General features: G+C 31.4%; 3 protein-coding genes across 11 annotated transcripts in view; all 3 read right to left on the bottom strand.

Moving 5' to 3' along the window:
• Positions 1-7,915: 7,915 nt before the first annotated feature.
• On the bottom strand, positions 7,916-11,165 carry LOC125053823 (odorant receptor Or2-like). The gene is made up of 5 exons (XM_047655400.1): positions 10,391-11,165; positions 10,122-10,221; positions 9,634-9,747; positions 8,154-8,309; positions 7,916-8,052 (listed from the first exon to the last, which is right to left on the bottom strand). Exons 1-5 carry the CDS (start codon positions 11,113-11,115, stop codon positions 7,990-7,992), a joined length of 1,158 nt encoding a protein of 385 aa, XP_047511356.1. The 5' UTR covers positions 11,116-11,165; the 3' UTR covers positions 7,916-7,989.
• A 541-nt stretch (positions 11,166-11,706) lies between these two features.
• Positions 11,707-14,413, bottom strand: LOC125053816 (odorant receptor 42a-like). Its single transcript, XM_047655388.1, has 5 exons — positions 13,535-14,413; positions 12,980-13,079; positions 12,546-12,659; positions 11,926-12,081; positions 11,707-11,829 (listed from the first exon to the last, which is right to left on the bottom strand). The coding sequence occupies exons 1-5, from the start codon at positions 14,260-14,262 to the stop codon at positions 11,767-11,769; spliced, it is 1,161 nt and encodes a 386-aa protein (XP_047511344.1). The 5' UTR covers positions 14,263-14,413; the 3' UTR covers positions 11,707-11,766.
• Positions 14,414-15,901: 1,488 nt separating this feature from the next.
• The window catches only part of LOC125051582 (very low-density lipoprotein receptor-like), a 158,694-nt gene continuing 157,405 nt past the window's right edge, over positions 15,902-17,190 (bottom strand). For all 9 annotated transcript variants that reach the window (XR_007117307.1, XM_047652013.1, XM_047652004.1 and 6 more), the window contains one exon: positions 15,902-16,913. Coding sequence is in view for 8 of the 9 variants with exons in the window: in XM_047652013.1 (XP_047507969.1) it covers positions 16,869-16,913 (45 nt within the window). In the remaining variant the exon portion in view is untranslated. The remainder of the gene's footprint in view (positions 16,914-17,190) is intronic.

Genomic DNA, 17,190 nt, shown 5'->3' with positions numbered 1-17,190 from the left:
TTTGACAAATTATCATTGTTTATTTGTGAACCATAAACAAGTGACAAATATATCAGTAATATTTGTTAGTATATGCGTGTAACATTTTATGGCATAAAATACCCTATAAAATACAGGCGTTTTAACCTCGATGAATTAATTCTGCCTTCAACAAGCGTGTGATTAAAGAAATAGTCACTTGCTATACTCGTTAAAATAATTACAGCCTTGGGGAAAAGGATTTAGGTTCGGAAATTACTAGAAAAGCTACATATGGGGCTTTCTATGAAATATACCTACTATTAGTTAGTTGTATTCATTAAAATATTGCTGTCAAACTGGATTGGGTCTCAAACATCCATTTTATTTAAAAGGAGGTCTCAAAAACTAGTTTCATTTAATAATCAGTGATATGTAATTTCTGGTTAAGTTATTGAAATTAAGCCGATATTTAACTTTGTTAATGGTAATGAGTATGTATATAGGTAAAAGGTAATGTGTGAAGAAATTCTTAGATGAAATACTCAGACCAATCGTAATATAGTTTCATCTAAAACGCTCACCTTCAACCCTGATATGTCATAGATTTTTGCGTTTACGACATGCCGATTTACCATACTGTTCTTATACTCTACGACATAAAGCCTTTAGATGCACAACCAGGAACGATCTCCTGATAAAAAACTCACTGCTTAATTAGTTTTAATACATAAATTATTAATAATTTTAGCAATGCACTACTGCACTATTATCTCATGACCTCTTCTCTCTTTAAATTGTATGCAACAAAGAGCTGAAAAGCTTTTCATTTAATCAACTCATTTGTTCAGAATAAGAGAAGCACAAGAATAAAGTATAAAACGCAGGACTTTTAATATCCCGAATAGTAACGCATCGCTATGAAGTTTGCTCGAGAGTGAATGAGGCTCGGCTCATACCTAACGTAATGATGGCTGCGGGCTATGACTCATTGTAGCACACTGCAGTCCGGAAAATTAAAGCAACTAAAGTTTGAAATTTTCTCCATAGGCTTGGTCGGAGCGCGAAGCAAAATTATTCCCACACACTTTATATGTTAACTACGTGATTATAGGTAATTTTTGAAAAGCGGATTGTAAATGTGGATATTTATTATGTGTTAATTCTTTGTGATGATACTACAAATATTTGTACCAGCTTATCTAGGCACGCAACTTTGCTGTAGAGTTGCGTTTTATAATCAATTAGTATAATCTTTTAAATTACTAATATTTGCTTAAGTTAAACATACAACTATACTCTTTAATAGGTAGGTTTTAAATTAAAGATTTTAAATAAAGTGTTGGCCTAGTGGCTTCTGCGTGCGACTCTCGTCCCTGAGGTCGTAGGTTCGATCCCCGGCTGTGCACCAATGGACTTTCTCAATGGACACATCATCGTGAGGAAACCGGCTTGCCTTAGACGCAAAAAGTCGAAGGTGTGTGTCAGGCACAGGACGCGGATCACCTACTTGCCTAATAGATTGACATATGAGCAAGAAACAGATTCAGAAATCTGAGGCCCAGTCCTAAAGAGGTTGTAGCGCCACTGATTTATTTTACTTTTAATTCTAAAATCATCATTGTGGTGATATTTCCACGATATAATTTTTTTATGTATAATATATTTATTTTCTCGTCGCCGCTCTTAACTGTAAATATAATCAAAGACATACAACTGTATACGTTTTTACATAAATGATTTTAATCTATGACTCTGATGTATGAGCTTCTTTATAAGACACAGCTGTGTTTACTTTTTACTAGAATTTTACGGAGAGATCTAGACAATTCGACACTCAACATAAAACCTCATATTATAATAATTCCTTTACATCAAAGCCTCGATAGCCTTTTAATCAATAAAACCTTTCTATCAACGAGTGAACTAGAAAGGTTATCTAAAAGAGAGTGTACTCTTTAGTATGCATTAATCACGCGCGCGGTCGCCGCCCGTGATTGAAACTAAATCCTACGGGGCCTTACTGTCGACTGATTACTGACCGCAACATCAACGTACCTGGATTAGGTTATTTAAATGGAAGGCAAACCGTGAGCTTCTGTTCACTTTAAACGAAGCTTTACATATGTTATGGTTGGAGTGTTCTTTCTATGAATTACTTGAAGGTTGACTTTGAGACATTTTATTATCTTAAAAAACGTTTGTATAAAACTGTTTTATTTTATTTGCATTGTTTCATCTAAAATAGGGCAAAAAGTTATCAGGGCTCAATATTGTTTGATTTATTTACACTATTTACTTCGTGAGAAATATTATTCAAACTACCTATGTAATTTCCCCATAAGATTTTTTAGAACCTAGTAGCTACTTTTCTTTATTACGGTTATGATGGAAACTACAATTAGTTTTGACATTTTCTTCTTGGTATTTATAGCTATTGTAATAATTAATATAGTATATAATGGTATAATAGAACAGGGTAAGGTAATTTAAATAGCTTAGTGATTATTAGCGATAATTTGTTCTCGTGGAAACAGATACACTCAAATATTGTCTGTCAGGTAGAATAATCTAGCTTTAACTATTAGTGAAAAAAAAATTGTCCGTTCAGTAAGTTCCAGATACTGTTTCCAACTCTTCGCTCACACATTTTCCTCTGTCTTTGTCGTTTTTTTATTTATTGATCATCGTAACATGAATATAAAACCGTTAGTCGGGTTAGATTGGCGTATTAAATTTTTTTTAAATCGTAAAATATCTATGGTGATTAACACTTTCAAAAGTGACCTACATGAATAAACATATTGAACTTCTAAAAGTTATTTTTCCAACACATTAGTATTTCAAAAGACATGAACAACTGGAACAAAGCTGAACAATCAGTTTATACCGAGCCAATAAAACGATAAAATCTTTTGACGAATAGCGTAATCAACAATGGTTGGAAACAATAAAAGTTTCAGCGCAATCCATTTTCCAACTAACAATAAACAATTTTCCTGTAAAATAAGAGTAATTACCAGCGTCCATGTGAAACGGTAAGGGTAATAAATCCATTTAGCTCTGAAGGGGCGCTGATTTTCCCCGCAAAGCCCGACTATCTAGCAATTAAAACTTAACACCTGTATGCATTCGTCTGGAAATGAGTTTACACCTGTACACTGGTTTATTATTACATAAAATAGTATGAACAGTATTGGCCTCCTATGTTAACCATGAGGTCGTGTGTATGTGCCCTGACCAGCATTGATGTTTCCGTCTTTGCGCAAATAACTCTTGTTCGTTTAGTGATCGAACAAATCTTAGCGGCTTAAGCCCAAGAATAGACGAATTGTCTTGGGCAAAGAAGGCGGATCTCTTTCCTGGCCTGCGATTCTGTAACTCACTTTTCGAACTCACAAAGCGGTTTTCGCATCGGCGGTCGCTCTGAAATCAGTCGTGAAGCAGTCATTTTATGATTTGGCATTCTGAAAAGGTGGGAGCTTGTAGTTTATTGTTTATTAGAATGCCTGTGTGAGTTCGAAAAGTGAGTTACAGAATCGCAGGGCTGTAAAATCATTATCAATAATAGAGACATGTGAGAGGATTTGAGATAAGAAGTTTTGATCTTCATTAGACAAAATTTACAAAGTATTATGTTCGTTTTCACTGAGTAAGATGTGATATATTCGAGAATAATGTATGTATATATATTATCATAGTAACTTCCTTCACTTCCTCACTACACTAACAATAACATTTTACATGAATATAGAATGTATTACAGTATTAATAACAATGAACATAAAATCTATGTTAGTAATGTACGTACCATGTTACTATTAAGCTAACATGAGGAAAAGTGTTTTCATAACAAATTATTGATAAACAACCTTCAAACCTATAAGAGCTTACAAATAAGAAACGAGCTGGAAACGAAACATCTGTGTTTGACGTCATTTTCGGTAATATGTGTTTGCATTTTTGAAAGCTCTAGTGTTGTCTGACGGATATCCGCAGGCGCCGCATCTAATGCGCATTGCACTTAGCCATAACACGTCACTATTTAGTCAAATAACAGTCCTAATGTACTTGAGAATGCTACAGTACACCTAATGTACTTGGAAGTGAATAGTATTCTCCGTAGTACTGGGACGGGCTAAAGCAGCGTATATAAATCGCGGATGTGCATCCAAAAAGGAACTAAGTGAATTAATGTACAGGAAATACGAAAGAGTAAGTTTGAAAAAGTTTGCTACTTAAAGTAACTATTTACCTTCAATCACAAATAAAATAATAATTATATTTTTTGCGTGTCACGGATAGATGGTTGGTTAAATAAGCTCTTCGATATTAGAGTAATAAAAAGTAGGTAGCCATAATGTCTATGCGCATTAACCAGAATCTGAATTCCATCGCAATACCTGACCTACATTTGCCATCTTCAATATCACCTAGATCTAGATTTATTGCTTTAAATGACTGAACAGAGAAGAGGTTTAATAATAAATATAAAAGGCTTATATTCATAAAAAATATAAAGAATCTAGATTTAATTAATATTCAACGTGCATTCTGTGTTGAAGCTTCTTTTTTATCTATTATTTATAAAAAATGTTATAAAATATTAGCCATAAAACTCACCTCTATGGTTAAGTAGTTAACGCACGTACCCGAAGGTTTTATTTAAGGAGAAATAATAGTTTTGCTTTAGACGCAAATGTCGAGTTCAAAATATTGTAATAAATTCACGTATCTATGCATTTGTTTTCTATTTGTCTGAAAGAAACCGCTGTTATCTTTAAGCTATCATAACTAATTTTCATCATTACCTATTTTTATGTTAATATAAGTGGTGTAAAAGTGTTTATTAGTATTAACTTACGTAAACAAAGACATTTTATATTCCAATAATTAAGAGCACATAGAAATACCTTTAATCCTTTGCACAAGCTACCTGATTAATTCCCTTCTGTATAATTTGGTTCCATTGTACCGTTAGCAATTCTGCTGTGAATTGTGATTCTGTCCTTACTTGATTTAGACAAGAACCTAGGGATTTAGACTCCTTGTAGGCTTATACGAGCTGCGTATAATCTAGTCAAATTGGAAATCTTATTACGAAAAAGGTTCGTCTAATAATCTTTTTGAATCTTCAATATTCAAATTATTAATCTAATCGGATTTTCAAGTTTAAAGATTGCATTTTTTGTGTAGTTATAGTTTCAAAATGTGTATAAATCATGTACGGCTTTACTGGGACTTAGTACAGTTGGATCATTTGTATGCAGGTCTCTTTAGTACGTACTGAAAAGCCTATAGTAAAAATATAGAAATATGTGTCTGGGCTACATTTATTTATAGATCAAAGAGTTTAACATATTTCGGTTTTATTATATAAAACAACTTTTCATATTAGCAAGTATATGCAATAAAGAAAAAACATTTTTAAGAGACTACTAGAGAAGAAAAAACTCAGAGAGTTTCATTAAATTATGCGTAATATGAAAATAACGTGTTAATTAAAACACTTTGTAATATATTCACCATAGTTTCTAATATTAAAATCTAACCTTTAAAGTAATTTTAATATTACAATTATTTATTAAAATATTAGACATAAACCATACACTAAAAATGATTATAAAATGTGATCACGACGAAGATTGCACGTTATACAATAAATAATTCTATAGCTTTTAAAAGGTGAGTGCACGCTGCAAGTAGCTCTAGATTTTCAAACCAAAGCCTTTCAGACTTTTAGCCAACGGCTTCACATAGAGTAACGTACAGCCATAGAATAAAAAATACTACTAAAACAGATAATTTATTATTGCACCCGAGTCTTTATGGGTAGTATTTTTTAAAAGAATGAACAAATTTTTATTTAAGGCATAGACAATAATTCGGTACAAGAAAAAAGTTAACAGACTGTTGTCACCGCTTCTTCCAAACGCCATCAAGAATTGTAAAGTGTCAAAATAGAAACTCATTGAAACAAAATAAATATAATACAATTGGCTTTGCGTTGTCCGAGGTACATTTCTTTTCTAATTTAACTTATTATTCGGTCTGATTAAATATTTAATTCCCTTTATCCCTGTTAAGCTTATTTCCAATAATTGGCTGGAATTGGCACTCTCTAACCGGTTCAAATAATTACGACATTATTTAACGGCGTTACCCAATTTCGTTCTCTAGTTCAATCTCCAATCTAGTTCTTTCAGTATATGTACCATTGTAGTTGCTAACGAATTCCGAGTTTATTAGGACCTCAATATTTATATCCCTATTGAAGGTAAGCGGTAAGTCTGCATGTCAATGTATGCTATATGCAGTCGCATGCATGCATACACCAGCCTGCTTAGACGGGAATTCATAATCTTTGGTCTCGTTAAGGCACAAGAGGCCGTGCAGGCTTGCATTAAGTTGTATAAGGCATTAATGCACCAACGCGCGGAGCCGCATGAGCGCGCCTACTCATACGACTAACTTATAATGCACGGATTTTTTAAATCCTTTGTAGGAAACTCAAGTGTTTCTTCGCAACGTGAAATGCAAGGAAAATCTCGCAAATTAGCCCTGGAAAACTGCTTTCATAAAACGCCTTTTGTACACTTGCTCTTTGTTTAATTGCCTAGTTTTGTCAGAATGTAAAGTTTCATTAATGTAATATCTTATTTATGGAGCCTAATTGCCGTACTCGTTTACCTTTAAAAGAGCCTTTGAACAATGATGTTATGAAGAAACTAAATCCGTAATTACTGAAAAATTATAGGGCACGTTATCATAGTAGTAAAAGTATTATGGGAGACTGACAACTATATTATGTTAGAATTATATTAGCTACTAGATGACCCCGTGAACTTTGTTTCACCAACATATATTAATTGTGTCAAAACTTTTAAAACAGACCAAAGAGTATGTATATAAAAGTAATACTATGAAATACATATTTCTAAAAGCATCTACAAATAAATGAACACCATATGACAATTTTTTATTTCTAAAAAGACGTCAAATTTCCCAACTAAGAACAGTTTTTATTGGAAAATTCAATTATCATTTTTAGTATGTTTATTTAATTATTATTTATGTTTCATACCGTTTAAACCTTCCCTGATCTTCCACAAATATATCAAGATCATTATTAGCCAAATCGGTCCAACCGTTCTGGAGTTTTAGCGAGACTAACGAACAACAATTCATTTATATATAGATATAGATAGAAGATAGATAGATATTTAATGAATAGATTTTTATTTAAATAATGTCGTTATTATTTCGTAGTCGGAAGGATAAAAAACCGAGTTACAATTTTCATAAAAGAAATCAATTAGTAGGTATGATTCGACAACGTTGCTCAAAAGCATTATTAACATAAATGTCCAAAGCATCATAGAATTTCGTTTACACTCATCATTTCCGCCCTCTATCAACAATGGGTACTGTAATAGGTACATAATAATATTCACCACGGCCCTTGGAGATTACTGTTCTGCCTCAAGGCCCCGCCGCAAAAGTTACAACCCTCTGATTAAATGCATTCGGTGCGTCGGAACGCTATGAAAATTAATAAAATATGATGAAAATGCCTTCGGGCTGCAAAAGTAAAATACGAAATGATATAACCTAAGATATTTAAATAAAACAATTCCTTTGGGAAGCAGGAGTTTAATATTTGAATGACTTAAATATTGTAAGCGACTTAATTAACGTCAGTTTTATTATGTCGTAACAATCAATGAGGTTAATGAACTTTGTACAAAGAGTTAAAGTTAACTGGCAAGTGAAGAGAACAAATTTTATTTTTACTATTCAGTAATTTAACTTAGGTCTCGATTATTATCGTTCCGTAACCTATGCAATATAATGTTATTACAAAATAATAACTGTGAAGTGGTGATTTCTAGATTCTTCTTTTATTTGAATAGGTGTCATTGAAGTTTAATGCAATTACGTTACATACATACGGACAGAAATATTGTTATTATAGACGATGACGCACTTATATATTATAATAACAAACACAAATAATATTCATTAAAAATATTACTTTTTGGGACTTTGAACATTTCTCACTACCGTGAAAAATGAATATGCGGTTTTCAAAATCTGAAAAACAAATTATAATATTTCGTAAATGTATATTTTATTATAATTTTACATATAAATGTCAATTATATTAAGTTTTCTTAAAATTAAATAAGTTTTACCGAAGTAAACGTATCCAAAGTTAATGGAAAAAGTCCACATCCGCTGAAGACGATAGGAGTGTTGGTCCGTAACATGAAAAGTTTAAGGCTACGCTTGAAACTTTCTGATCTAGCTATCCACTCCGAGCAGTAAGCTGCGTTGACTAGATCTTGACTCTACAAGAAAAAAAATAAGTGTGGCACTCGGGGACTGCCGTGGTAAAGCTATTGCATAGCATTGTTTTATAAACTTATGCAATATAATTATTTATTTATTTTATGCAGTATTTTTTTCTTTGATATTAATTCAATCTACCAGACTAACACGCCTATCCGATCACGCTAAACCGATGTGAGACGCAGTATGCGTTCTGTCCCGCTCGTGTGTTAGGTTTATTTAGTTACGGAATTTCTTGATTCGGTCGCCGCGCTCAAAGCCCGCGATAAAATCTATGCAATAGCTAAAAATATTTAAGACATTTTATTATACGAATAATTTTTCAAAGGCCTCCAAAGCATTGTAAATTAATTTTAAATGCGGTCATCAGTTATATGCAATGCGCGTTACGGATAAGCTATGGAGGCAACGCCCATTAAATTTTCTTTTTTTATGATATGTTATGAATTAGTTTTGCGGATATTGGTCTTATAATCAAGCGCATTAAAAGCACATATTACTATATAAGGGGAAGACACTCTGTTCTTGTGTACCATCTAATATATAAAATTCTCGTGTCACTGTTTTCGTTGCCATACTCCTCCGAAACGGCTCGACCGATTTTGATGAAATTTTTTGTGCTTATCCGGTATCTATGAGAATCAGCCAACATCTATTTTTCATCCCCCTAAATGTTAGGGGTAGTCCACCCCTAAATTTTATTTTTTATTTTTTAGACAAAATTTTTAATTTCTATTTTTTTATGATACAGCATTAAAAAATACATACAACCCCTACTTGTTTCACCCCTCTACGATCAACCCATATTTTTTTATTATAAATGATATACATGGCAAAACGACGTTTGCCCGGTCAGCTAGTATTTTATATAAAATATTGTTGGTATGTTTTTTTAAATAATTCTGTATCACAATATTATGACCCATCTTTACTAACAATATCTCTTTCATTTATAATAAATAAATCAATGGCCTACAACCTTTTTAGGCCTCACATTTCTGTACCTGTTTCATGATAATTTTTCATTCTAATAGGCAAGTAGGTGATCAGCCTCTTTTGCCTGACACACGCCGTCGACTTTTTAGGTCTAAGGCAGTCCGGTTTCCTCACGATGTTTTTCTTCGCCGTTCGAGTGAATGTTAAATGCGCACATTGAAAGAAAGTTGGTGCACAGCCGGGGATCGAACCTACAACCTAAGGGATGAGAGTCGCACGCTGTAGCCAAACACTGCTCTTTATTTAAAATATCTAATTCATAATAAACTTAGTATTAAAGAATATTTTGTGTAACTAAGCAAATATAATTTAAATGATTATACTTACTCTATAGCGCAGTTGCGTGCCTAGATAAGCTGGTACAAATATTTGTAGTATCATCACAAATGCATAAGGTGACATATAAAGTAGCATAGACATGAGCGCACCAAACGTTTTTGTCTGAAAAATTGAAAACCGTTAAAAAGGCCTTGAAAGAGAACATTAATTACCAATAAAGCCATCAATGAACCCATTGGTTAAGTTTTCTGCTTTTTATGGAACGATTATTATGCTACAAATTTGAATGATGAAAACTATTTTCTGATCGCGTTATATATAGACAAAAAGTATTGTTTGATTATTTCTTTTGTTTCTTAGTCTCTGCAAAGGACGCTTAACATCACGACATTTTATATTTAAAAAAAAAACAGTAACTTAGTTACATATGATACGCGTATTATAATTTAGAATTGTACATATGTTGTATGTTATATCATCGTATAACCCTTGTATTTATGTCAAAAAATTAATTATTTATTACAAAAAATATTTACAAATATAAGGCTGCATAAGATTGCACAAATAGATCCCGAAGCCACGCTGAACTGAATAAACATAGTTACGCTAATGATACTCTGCACCTCTTTGGAGAATCTAAAAAAGACTTTTAATAAATACTTAAATTGTTGGAGAAATAAACATTTGAACATTAAAACCAATTTATAATTACATAATTCTCAACTTTTGTATGAGATTTTGAATGTATGTAGATCTCAAGTGATACACGTAGAAATAATATTACAAAAATAAAAATCATACTTACTGCAATACCATATCGTAATGTCTCAAACACTTGTTCAATTTTACTAGTTGATCTCCCTCGACACTATGTGACTTTAACTTTCTTAGTTCATGGTCTACAATTCTTATTTGTGCTATTATTTTTAAGATCAGTCCTGCTATTAATGAATCTATATTGATATTGTACATCATGTGTCCGTAAATTCCCCAAGCCTGATAAAACCATAGAATTGCAAAATACCGAGATATAGTCTTCTTTTCCAGGAAATAATAATTATAAAAAGGCAATTCAATTTTTCCGTAGACGATATAAGAAATGATATGTACGAAGATTTTTGCAAAAAATGCACTGTTTGACATGATCGCATTAAACTTCCAGTATGTTTTATACTTAACGATGTATTTGGAGACTAACTGTTGGCTTTCGTCCTCGCCTTTGAAGAATTTACAGTTGAGGATACAAAAAGCTCTCACTATAGTTTTTCGCTTGAGAAAAATCATTACCACCTTTGCAGCTGCAACTGTTTCCGAAAAACAGAATAACACTTCACGAACCAATAATTCAATATTTCTAGGCGTATAGAACAGGTTTAGGATGATAAGCAAATAATATAATATCAATGATACCAATATATAAATGCCTGAGTAGTATTTATAGTATAGGCTGGAAGTTTTACCCGGCCATGGAACGCCAAAAAATTTTAAGCATATAAAATTTATATTGAAAGTATCAGATATGCTAGCCATGTTTGCTAGTTGTCTAATGATAAAGAAGCATGGAGTTCTCCTTAACAATACCTTAGTTTAATTAAATAGTTACGTTTTTTTTGAGTAACGACACGTGTAATTATAAAATTAAACACTTTGATGATCCAATTATTATTCAGACAAATTATACCAAAGACTTTGTAATAAGTAGCTTTGTCCGTTGCCTAAGTGGTGGTCTACATAACATATCAAAAAATTATTTTACATTTAGATAATGAGAGAACAATGAATACTTTATTTGGTAAAACGCAGCAAGTGCAACAATATGCTTTAAAATAATATTTAACATAGGATTTTAATTTTTGACATGATTCAATGTATTAACACAATTGTATCATTAAGCGATGAAATTAATGTAACAAAGATTAAATTATATTTAATTTGTCATGTATTATTTGTTGTAATATTTAATCAATAACAGATGTTCATTAAAGATTTTAACGTCACATAATGGTTGTGTTTCTTTTAAAATGCCTTCTTTATATCGGATAATAACGTAATTAAATACAACAAATATTGACAAAATAAGAAATTTTGACTTGAACCTAATTAATTATAGAAAATAAATGTTGATAACTTCTAAAACTTATGTGCGTATTAAGAAGATATGCTGCAAGATAACATCGTCAACTATTTTTCGTGATTCTGAAAATTTCTCACTAACGTGAAAAATGAATATGCGCTTTTCATAATCTGAAAAAATAAATTGTTAATATTATGCTATGGTCGTATACGAATCAATTCGTCGTTTTAATAAGTTTTGTTAAAAATCAATAGGTTTTAGTATACCGAAGTAAACGTATCCAGGGTTAAAGGAAAAAGTCCACATCCGCTGAAGTGGATGGGAATGTTGGCCCGTAACATGAAAAGCTTAAGGCTTCGCTTAAAGCTTTCTGATCTAGCTATCCACTCCGAGCAGTAAGCTGCGTTGACTAGCTTTTGACTCTAGAAGAAACATTAAAACAATAATAAAATACAGTTATATCTTGTAGCGTCAAATATAATTTAACAATAATGTTTAAGATAAATGCGCCAGCGTCGTCCCTTTACTCTTTCACTTGTTTTTTATTGTACGATCCCAACTATATGCTTAAATCGTAGGAAACTTCTATATCGTGATTTAGCATTTTAATGGGTAATTTTTTCCGTATTAACTAAGTCAATGTGTCACTATTTATTGAAGGGTGAGCACAATTATACAGATAATTAATGAATACTTAATTTACAGTGTAATTATACAATTTTTAATTATTTGTTTAAGACAGCTACCCAGTTATAAAGTACTAGATTTTAACAAACGAAATATTTAAATATTCTGTTTACAAATGTTATTATCATATTAAAACATTTAGCAGTTTTAGTTATTATGGTATCGTATAGGGTATATGATTAAATTTGCGGATACTTACTTTATGGCGGAGCTGTGTTCCAAGATAAGAAGGAATAAAAATCTCCAGAATCACCACAAACGCATAAGTAGACATGAAAAGTAATAATGACATAAGTTCACCAAATGTTTTAGGCTGAAAATGAAAAAAATATATAAATATCGATCAAACTTCTCACGGTCTACCGGTTTATTATTTTGTTTTATAAATTGTCCGCCTCAAATTGGTGACATCATAATATTACCGAAAAATTCAAAACTTTTCCACTTCATAACTGCGAATTGTGGCATAATTCACATTTGGATTTGGAACAAGAAAATGTAATTCTAAGTTAATTCTTATTTGACGTTTGAACGCTTGGACACTTGCTATGTATGAAAACTACGATTATTAACACAAAGAATTATTAATGAAATAAATATTGAGTATACAAGATTTTGTGAAAATAAATCTACCAATAAAAGGCTGCATAATATTGCACAAATGGATCCTGAAGCCACAGTGAACTGAACAAACATAGTAACGCTTGTTATATCTTGAACCTCATTTGAATATCTGAAACGATTAATTAATTTTGGTATTATGTACACGTACTCGAGACCATACTACATCACCGTTGCACATCATTTTAGTTTAATTTGTACAAAAAGTAATGTGAATAATAATCCGTTATTTTTCCGGTGGGTACAAAATAGTGGGACTGTTTTAATTTGTAAACTATTTAATGGAAACAAATGAATTGCGATTAAAATCATTACCATCATTAACTATTAATAATTAATAAAAATAATTAAATTTAAATCTAATAAAGGAAGGTTTCGCTATATTTATGTTTTAATCCAAATATTTGAAAATTGTATACCAATAATAAAAATTTCATTTATATTTTAATAAAGGAAAGAAGTCATATTTCCATAATGTCTAGGTTTGCCTAAGCAAGAATTAATAACATAAATCAAGTCAATTTATTATACAATATTTAATTTAAAAAATCATATTACAATACTTACTGTAAGAGGATTTCGTAATGTCTCAAACATTTATTTAATTTTATAACTTGTACTTCTTCGCTACTATTATCAACTTTTAAACTCCTAAATTCATGGTCAAGGATTTCTACTTGGGCAACGACTATCAAAAATAATCCTGCTATTAATGTATTTACATTCATATTATATAACATGTGTCCATAAATCCCGCAAGCCTGATATAGCCACAAAAATACAAAATACCGATCAATAGTCTCTTTTTGAAGAAAATAATAATTGTAAAATGGCAATTCCACTTGACCATAGAAACAATAGCCAATCTGTATGAAGATTTTGCATAAATACGACATATGAGACAAAACCGCGACAAATTTCCAATAAGTTTTATACTTGGCGATATATTGACTTACAATTTTTCTGCTTCTATCGTCTTCGCCTTTGAAATGTTCACAGTCGAGAATATGAAAAGCTCTCACTAAAGGTTTTTGGTTAAGAAAAATCATGACAGCCTTCGAGACTGCCGATGTTTCGGCAAAACAGAATAATATTTCGCGAATCAATAACTCGATATTTCTGGGCGTATAGAACAGGTTTAATATGAGAAGTACGTAATATACTATTAATGTTGTGAAAATGTAAAAGCCTGAATAGAATTTAAAGTATATACTTAAGTTTTTGCCTGGCCATATCACACCAAAAATTCTTAGGCAGATAAAATTTATATTGAAACTTTCCGATATGGTAGCCATCGTTGTCACAAGTCTAATGATGAAAAATCGTGTTGACTGTCATTAGCAGCACCTCATTATGCTATTAAAACATTTTTCAGTATTAATTTTTACTTAATTTTCCCGGAGTTGTTACATGATTGTACAATTAAACACTTTCGTAACCAATTATGTACTTTGAAAAATTACACCTAAGGTTTTGCAATAAGTGGCTTCGACCGTTTCCATCCTACACAAGTGGCCGTCTACGTAACATATTAAAGTTTTTCTGCTCCAAAACCTACTGAATGAGAGAACGAAGAATACTTTTTGTGAGAGAGAAAAAGTGGCGTAATTTATTTTCCCTTGGTGCAATATTTAGTGCTGTCCATTACTACAGTTCGCGACCGAACATTATTCACAAAGATCCATCTTTTTTCCACGGCCGCCACGTTTGCGGTAGTCCATATTAACTTTTTCATCTTGTATGTTTCTTTCCACTAATCTATTTCTTGGTTCAATTGTTTTTGTGATAATTTAGTTCTGGTAGCTTTGCATATTTATTGGATTTGTAATTGTACTTTAGAATTATAGTATTATTATTTGGTTAAGCAAATTACGAGGTACTTACACATACCTAAGTTGTACATTTATTTCTTAAGAAATAAACACAATATGCATGCGTGATAATGAAGAGAGAGGTGATTGTCTCAAAATTTAATAAAATCGACTGAAATCTCCCGACACGTCTCTCTTTGGAAAATCCTTATCATGAACACATAAATTAAATTAATTTGATAGAACCTGTTAAATCGTATCGTTAATCTTATCTGTATTACGTGGAAAATAAAGTCCTGTCTATAATAGTTTTACAAATCTTTGAGTTCCTAATATTTTAATAAATTAATCCAAAGATACCTGACTTATTCTTTAAAGATACTTCTTAAATATTTTAGTAAATATATTTTTTCGGCTCACCACAGAGTCATCTAGAGTTCAAACAAATAACAACGTCAGCTTAGCGTACTGACATTTATTTCATAAGTGCTACAAGATGTCGCTAACTGTACCAAAGAAATTAAATTTACCGATATAATTTGTCAACCTAACTGAAATTTCTCTGGCTCTAACATTTCAGTTATTATCGGTTCGTAGTTACGTAGTGCTCTACTAGATGTCGCTATTTCTAAATTAGCTTTTAGAGCTATTTTGTTCTATTTAGTGCATTTAAATTTTCTTTGTTGCATTATAATTTTATCCGTAAAGTTACTCACATACATACCAACGGCGCTGCAACCTTTTATGGCCCTAAGGATATAAGCGACGCTTAAAACGAATTATATATTGCGTGTTAGATTTTATTCCTAATTATGCAGTGCATGTCGGTATCAGTCCCCAAATCAGTTCTGTCAGTTTGTTGATTTTTTAAGCGTGTAGATGATCAGCCTGATTCGTGTCGTTGATTATTAAACATAAATAACAATCTATTGGAAGCTTGGCTGATCAACCTAGCTTTATGGTCATAAGAAGTAATTATTATTTTTATGGCTTTTATTTGTGGAAGTAATTATTAAAATTGTTCTTATGGCTGTCATATTTTTTTAAATTATGGTTACTAAAAAAGAAGACTTCCGAGAACTACTGAGTTTTTGACATAAAATACAGGTAAAATAAAATCAACTTTTAACACATTTTACATATTTATTGGTATTATTTACATATTTTAGTGACCACACTTATTGAGCTAGGCGTATAATACGAAATGTGCAAGATTTCCATGTAATTAAATTACATTAATAGTTACAATAACTAAGAGGTTTGGCAGGAATTTTCTAGAAAGATATAAGAAAATTTCGATTTAAATAAACAATCTACTTATAGGTAAAATTTGAAAATAGAAAGCAAGCTCAATAGATATAAAACATTTGGTTTTATTAGGATTGGCACATTATATTATCTATGCCTTTTACATAATCTCTGGTAAAATGGTAATGTAAACAAATAATTTTTTTCTTAAAACTATTTCACTTTAGTAACAGAATTGTGATATGAATTTGCTGCCGAAACATTTGTTTACATCACCAAACCATCAAATAATTATATACAATATATCTCTGTAGTAAACAATTCCTTGTAATAAATTAAATGATTATAAAAAATTTAAATAAGCTGTATAAAGCTGCACAAGATATAAAATTATAACCATCTAAGTACATTCTATAAATTAAATACATTAAGATTCGAACCATCGATAAAATATATAAATATGCTTTTCGAATTTCACTACATATTAATGTATTGTAATGTCATGATGAATTGAGCGCAAATATTTTCTCTAATCAAACAAAATATCAAAAACATACCTGGGATTAAATAAACCACAAAAATGTCATCAAATAATTTCCCAGAGGCGGTTAAAATTATCACATTTATAATAATGGATGACAATGAAACGCACAATTCATTAATACGCAATAAATTACTCTAATATAACGATAGCAACCACTTTCCCAATTCCCTACGATAATTTTCCTCAGAGAACTTTGTTCACGCACTATTCACTATTCACTGGTTGCACTATATAACGCGTCCGTTTTTTTCTTTTCACATCTAACGATATACTAAGATATTGGCTGCCAGTACGGACGCTATACGAACTCATTTGTGCCGGGAGAGTTGAGCGGTTCTTGGGCCTGGAAAGAATAAAACAAATAAGTATTCACATTTATTACTTGAGAAATATTAATAATGCGAACTGCACTTTCTGGATTTGGACATTTTTATTACGTACGTGATTAGTGCACTTTTGCTGTACCAGAAAATTGCGCACTAAGAACAAAGAATCTATTGGTTCGCAGCCGAGTTCGAAACTTAGACATAAGTTGAGAGCCGCATGCTTAACCAGTAGCCAACGTTGATTTGAATATTTGGGTATTTATGAGGTACTAACGAAGAAACCAGACAACACAC

This window comes from Pieris napi, chromosome 1 (assembly GCF_905475465.1).
Source record: "Pieris napi chromosome 1, ilPieNapi1.2, whole genome shotgun sequence".
Taxonomy (NCBI): domain Eukaryota; kingdom Metazoa; phylum Arthropoda; class Insecta; order Lepidoptera; family Pieridae; genus Pieris; species Pieris napi.
This window is presented reverse-complemented; position numbering and strand designations above follow the sequence as displayed.